The sequence below is a fragment of the Pygocentrus nattereri genome, chromosome 6 (assembly GCF_015220715.1).
Source record: "Pygocentrus nattereri isolate fPygNat1 chromosome 6, fPygNat1.pri, whole genome shotgun sequence".
NCBI lineage: Eukaryota > Metazoa > Chordata > Actinopteri > Characiformes > Serrasalmidae > Pygocentrus > Pygocentrus nattereri.
In genome coordinates, this window is record NC_051216.1 from 1,691,404 (window position 1) to 1,698,082 (window position 6,679).

Consider the following 6,679-nt stretch of genomic DNA (forward strand, 5'->3'; position numbering starts at 1 on the left):
TGTCGTTCCTTTTGGTTTCTGTGTGTATAAAAACGTAACATGTCAAAACGAAAGAAGCGCAAAGCCAGAGCACCAATCAGGGCCCAGCGGTCACTTTGTTTAGAGCTGGTTTTGACCTGTTGGTCATACCGACCCAGTGCAGCACGCGGTTCAACGTCAGCGCAGCAGCGTAAAACTTTGGGAGAGTCTGTTCAACATAAATGATGAACTAACCTAACTTTGTGTAAATAGAGCTCAATATAGAAATATGTCCACATATGCAGTCGAGACTGACGCGGCTTTTTTCTGAATTTCTACAAACACCATTTCATTTTATAGTAAATGAGTTTGGGCTGGTTTATGTTTATGAACAGACGCCTACAGATCAACATAGTAAAGGAGCTCATCTGTGATCCTGAGTTTAAAGCCAGTTTTTATTCAACTTAAACTTGGAACTAAGTTGTAAATAAATCTGAAACTGAAACTTTGCTTGTGTGTAAAAAGTGATTTCAGAGCCACTCGGTTCTCCCTGATGGAAACTGTTTACCTTCAGTGTTTTGTGCTTCTGATCATTTTAATAGACGTCAGCGTCACTAATTAATGACGTTCTATTAAAAGACTGGTTTACCAGGAGAGACGCTGGAGGACCTTCACCTGAAATGAGTTCATGAAGCCAGTCTGGTTATAAAAATGATAACAGGACATCAGAGCCAGAATTACTCTTTTAGTACTTTTACTTTATACTTAAGTACATTTGAAGGGAAATACTTTAGTACTTTTACTCCAGTGGAGGTCTAAAGGGAGGAACTTCTACTTTTACTGGAGGAATATTTTACCTTGGGGGTCTCGACTTTAACTCAGGTACAGGGTTTGTGGACTTTGTCCACCTCTGCTACTCTGCCAAGGACTACTAGTTAACTAGTCAGCAGGTAATAGTGAACTAAAGAATACAGTAGTTCACTATTGACTAAACAAGTCACTGAGTCTCATAGAGAATTACTTAGTAACTATGGTTTCTTTCTTGTCTGCTTACCTCTCATCTTTAGAAAAAAAAACATATTCTTTTCTGCAGAAGCACTTGTGCCAGTGTTTCTTCTGAACAGTAGTTCTCCTTTAATGTCCTCTTGACAGCAGGGTCAGTTGCAGAGTGGGCTCACGAAAATATATGACTGTGTATGTGTCCTGCCTTCAAATTCGCTTGGTTATACATATTACTGAGTGATTATGTAATAACTATCTGCTAGATAATGATTGAGGTGTTGATGTTCTTCATTAGGAGTTATTGATGATCAAGAACAATATATAATGAATCAAAGGTAACTCATTATTAATGAACTAGGAGTTATTGATGATCAAGAACAGTATGAAGTGAAACACAAGGTAACTCATCATTAATGAACTGGGAGTTATTGATTATCTAGAACAGTATTATAAAGTGAAACATAGTAACTCATCATTAATGATCTAGGAGTTAATGATGATCAGGAACAGTATTATGAAGTGAAACCCATAGTAACTCATCATTAATGATCTAGGAGTTAATGATGATCAGGAACAGTATTATGAAGTGAAACCCATAGTAACTCATCATTAATGATCTAGGAGTTAATGATGATCAGGAACAGTATTATGAAGTGAAACACACTGTAACTCATAATTAATGATCTAGGAGTTAATGATGATCTGGAACAGTATTATGAAGTGAAACCCATAGTAACTCATCATTAATGATCTAGGAGTTAATGATGATCTGGAACAGTATAGTAGCATGAAATACATTATACAATAAAACTCCCTAAAGAAATTAAAAGTAATTATAAGTAAGTTGTTTATTGAGTCCTTTTTTATTTGTGAACAGTCCAAATACGAAAACATTCCTGAGTTAGCTATATCATTGAAAATAACACAGCCAAACAAAATGAAGTGAAAATCTGTCATTACTACTGAAGGAGAAAGCCTGAGAGCTGAGACTGATCACAGCATGTTCTGCTAGTACATTTACATTAACTTACACAAGAAAGAAAGAAGGTTTTTACTCTCTCATCAAAAACTGCCAATACAGAGAGGCCTGTTTTCACTGTTAGCTGTGTTTAAAGAGAAAAACATGAGAAGTTTCTCAAGACAAACACTGAGACGTTCGTAACATTAAGCAACCATCCTTAAGAGGAATTAATTCTTAGAACCCACATATGCAGTTTTAAGTACACACTAAAAAGACAGTTCTTCACAGGTTTCTTAGTAAAGAAAATGGTTGCATACAGAACATGAACACTCAAAGAACCCTTTGTGTGCTTAAAGGGTTCTTTGCATGGTAAAATGGAGAATGTGTTGTATATGGTTCTATATAACACCCAAAAGGGTTCTGCTTTTGTTACAAACTTGACCTTACAACAACAGACGAATCCTATTACATACAACACATTCTATATCAATCTGAAGAACCACTTCACCATACAGAGAACAAATGAATCATGCAAAGGGTTCTTTGAGCATTCATATTTCTATATATAACCACTTCCTTTACAAAAGAACCTTTGAAGAAGCATCTTTTTCAGTGTGGTTCTCACAGCTGCTGCCGATGTTTATAACTATTGTATTTTCTATAAGCTGTAAGTAAATATTTTTATTTTATTGTGCAAAGTTTTCTAATGAACCTCATGTTTTTGTGTGAGATTAATTATTATTAATTCATTATTCTGTGAAAGTGCAAAATGACTGAAATCAATGTTTAACACATCTGTAAATCGACACTTCTGCTTTGTTAAAAGAGTGACAGTGATGATCGAGTCGACCCCAGTTTAGTTAAATGTGTTTAAGTGATCAAGACAAACTGATACATTTTTATGTATAAATGTTTATTAGTGTGTGTTTACATAATAAAGGCAATTCCATAATTCAATAAACAGATCTCCATGAATCACCAGCACACATTTCTATTATTTAAGGTTACAGCTGTGTTAAAACTCCATTTGTACAAATAATTAAACGTGCTAACATTTATAAATTAATAAAAAATATTGCTCTAATTTCCTTCAGCACAGTTAGTATATGATCAGTGTTCTGTCACACAGACGTCTGCAGATGATCAATCACACTTGTACAGTTTATTGATTTTAATGATGTCCAGTTTACTGGGACCGAATGGCTGTCCCAGCCTCGCGTTCTGGTTCCGCTTTGGGATGATGGTGGGATTCCCGTCCTCGGAGTACGCATACCTGCAAACACAGAACAGTCTCCTCCTCAAACCTGAACTCATCACTCCTCAAACCGTACTGATCACCATTAAAGTGATAGTTCAGCAAAAAAATCCAATTTACACAGCTACATAAACAAGTCTGAATGAGATTTAGAAAGCAAGCGCTGTGCTAACTGGTGGGGTATAAGCTTCCATTACTTCTGCCTCTTAGCGCCGCTTTAAGGAAGCTTTTTACAGAACTCACTTTCCGAAGTGCATGATGGAGCCATAGTCATAGGGTGTGTCCATGTTGTTTATTCGGAACTTCTCGAAGTTCCTCAAACGATCTGCAGAGACAGAGAGAAGATCGGTCAGCACTGACCAGAGGGCTGGAGATGTTCAGCGTCTCAGTGTGGCGCAGCTGCTTTACCTTTCCAGATGTTTTTCCACAGGATGCTAATGTATTTGTCACGGTCAGCGCGGGACTGCTCGTGGAGAAAGCCCAGAGCATGCATCAGCTGGTGAGAGACCACTGCAGAACCCAGGCAGTCTGGAGCCTGCAGAGAGAGAACCTGTCTGCCCCCAGTGGCACCAAAGTATGACCAGCACCTGCCAGAACATTTACAGTGTTTATTTTAGAATATAATACTGCATCATTTATGTCACTGCAACAATTACATTACTCCAAAATTTACAGTATTACGGCAAAAATCTCATTACTGAAAAAAATCACATGACACAAGCATTTACAACGTTTCTGTAGTAATACTGAAAAATTTACGACATTACTCCGAAATTCAGATATTACTGAAAAATCACCACAATATTACTCCGAAATTCTAATTTCACTTTAAAATTGCAACATAAAAGAAAATTAAAATATTGCTCCAAAATATGCAATATTACTAAAAAAAAACTATATATTTTTAAATGTATCCAAATATCTCTCACCCTGATTTGGGCTGAATGTCCAGGTAATCTCTCTCATGTGTTTTAGGAACGAAGCGAACACATGTCCCTCTCTCGATCAGCTTCATCCCTCGCTTTATTCCGCTCTCATCCACCTCACCTGCACTCAGACAGACACAGAGAGGCTACTGTAACCCACTGGATTAAGGGCTCATATCCTACATGTGTCACGCATTTTTCTCACTGTGCCGGATATAAAACGGATATATGCAAATACAGGAGCTTTGTTCTGATTCATTGTCCTCTATTGTGTCTCATTGAAAAATGGGTGGAGCTAAACTGCTGTAGACTTGATATGGTGGAGCTAAGTTGCTGTAGGTTGAATGAGTGGAGCTAAACTGCTGTAGCTCAATGGGTGGAGCTAAACTGCTGTAGGTTGAATGGGTGGAGCTAAACTGCTGTAGACTGAATGGTGGAGCTAAACTGCTGTAGCTGAATGGGTGGAGCTAAACTGCTGTAGGTTGAATGGGTGGAGCTAAACTGCTGTAGACTGAATGGTGGAGCTAAACTGCTGTAGCTGAATGGGTGGAGCTAAACTGCTGTAGCTGAATGGGTGGAGCTAAACTGCTGTAGCTGAATGGTGGGGCTAAAGCACTGTAGACTGAATGGTGGAGCTAAACTGCTGTAGCTGAATGGGTGGAGCTAAACTGCTGTAGCTGAATGGGTGGAGCTAAACTGCTGTAGCTGAATTGTGGGGCTAAACTGCTGTAGCTGACTGGGTGGAGCTAAACTGCTGTAGCTGAATTGTGGGGCTAAACTGCTGTAGCTGACTGGGTGGAGCTAAACTGCTGTAGCTGAATGGGTGGAGCTAAACTGCTGTAGCTGACTGGGTGGAGCTAAACTGCTGTAGCTGAATGGGTGGAGCTAAAGCACTATAGCTGAATGGGTGGATATGTGTGAATAAATTAGATCTGTGACATGACAAAAATAAGAAATTCAGGTAGTTCAGTTTCCATACATGGGCTGTCTGTACTTCCCAATGTTTAAATATTACATCAGATGTTTATTAATACGGGTTTCGGTGATATATTTCCTTCTGTAAGTTCCTCTGAGTGGAGCACTTACTGTAGAACGGCGAGAGTGTGTAGGCTACATAAACATGACCGTCCACTGATTTATTCCACAGGCAGGTCTGAGCGAAGCAGCTCCTCTCATTGTGCCTGGACACAGCGATGTCTCCCTCTCTGATTCTGACCCCGTCCACCGCGAACACTTCTACAGCACACAGACAGACACACTCATCCTGACTTACCCCAAAACACTTAACATCATCAACAGAAACAGAAACAGGACCTTCCTCACTCACCCTGATCGTCATTCACGGTAATGATGGTGTCCATGGCTGTTTTCACACTGTTCATCATATTATCTGCAGCACAAACCACACAGGGCACAGTCTTTAAAGAGGAATTCCACTGAACTTCTCTACATTTCTGCATAATTCAATGTTTAAGATGTAAACAGAGTGGTTTAGTGTGAGACGCTCTGTTCTATTCACTTTATCTCTTGAATGTATGGAGACACTACACACTTTATTTCATTATTTTCAGAACTAATGGTCTTTATTTAATGAAAACTAGTTAAAAATTCTCCCCGCGACCCTGACGGAGAAGCGGCTTAGAAAATGGATGGATGGATGGATAGTTAAAAACTCTGAGCTATACAGGCTTTTCCAGAAGGTTTAGGCTTGAAGCCCAATCACAGTCTAGAAATCTGCTGAGGGTAAACAGATGTATAAGCTCTTAACCACATCTCCTTCATTCTCACAAAGTACATGAGTCTGACTCTGTGTGACGTCTGTAGATGTTGAACCAGACGTCCCTCTAAAAGCTCCTACAGAAAGTTCCTACATGAACTGGTTCTGAATTCACTGCCTGATGACTGAGACGCTGTTTTATGAGAGTTTAGAGAACTTCAACTCCATTCATGGTGGAGGGAGACATGCAGGGCGCCATGCGGAAAAATAGTCCCCAAAGAAACTCATTATTCCAGATTTTCCACTGTTTTCCATCATCAGCATTCCAGATAAGCTCAGAAGACTCGTGTAGGTTCTCTGGTGGTTCTGGATGGTAAATAAAATGTCTATATCTGTGTTGTAGTGATGATGTCGCCTGGTTCCCATCACCACCACCGTAAAGACGCCTGAACCGTCTCACACCAAACCCTCTGAAACTCTCTGTTTACACCTCACACACTGAGTTATGAAGACAAATAAAAAAATCTGTGGATTTCCCCTTTAATATTATAAACAGTATAATCTTTAACACTATGAACTCTTAGAGAATTTAATCTTAAATATCACAGACACTATCATCTAAAGTCACTGAAAAGAAAATCACAGATGATAGAAAGTTACCTGAACCACGTGTGGTTCCAGCATTGAATTCCTCAGAATTCTACAAGTATTCAGACAAAATATATCACTCAATCACAATCAATCAATAAATATCATTAAAATAAAGGAACAGAAGGATATGGTGTTTTACCTTAGTACTCAGAGCAAAGCCCTGCAGCAGAGTGAAGATGAAGATGATGAAGGCTGATGAACTCATGGTG

The 6,679-nt window shown here is 39.0% G+C and overlaps 1 protein-coding gene across 2 annotated transcripts in view; it reads right to left on the reverse strand.

Annotated features, from left to right (window-relative positions):
• The window catches only part of LOC108415502 (high choriolytic enzyme 1), a 29,893-nt gene extending 23,214 nt beyond the window's left edge, over positions 1-6,679 (reverse strand). Inside the window, exons 1-8 of one of the 2 annotated variants that reach the window (XM_017688541.2) lie at positions 6,610-6,679; positions 6,480-6,519; positions 5,430-5,492; positions 5,189-5,338; positions 4,106-4,223; positions 3,585-3,763; positions 3,420-3,501; positions 3,065-3,194 (exon numbers count right to left, since the gene is read on the reverse strand). In XM_017688541.2, the coding sequence (XP_017544030.1) occupies positions 3,065-3,194; positions 3,420-3,501; positions 3,585-3,763; positions 4,106-4,223; positions 5,189-5,338; positions 5,430-5,492; positions 6,480-6,519; positions 6,610-6,675 (828 nt within the window). In that variant the 5' untranslated portion in view covers positions 6,676-6,679. Of the gene's footprint in view, positions 1-3,064; positions 3,195-3,419; positions 3,502-3,584; positions 3,764-4,105; positions 4,224-5,188; positions 5,339-5,429; positions 5,493-6,479; positions 6,520-6,609 lie in introns of those variants that run through there. The other variant, XM_037538994.1, reaches the window with a different exon arrangement.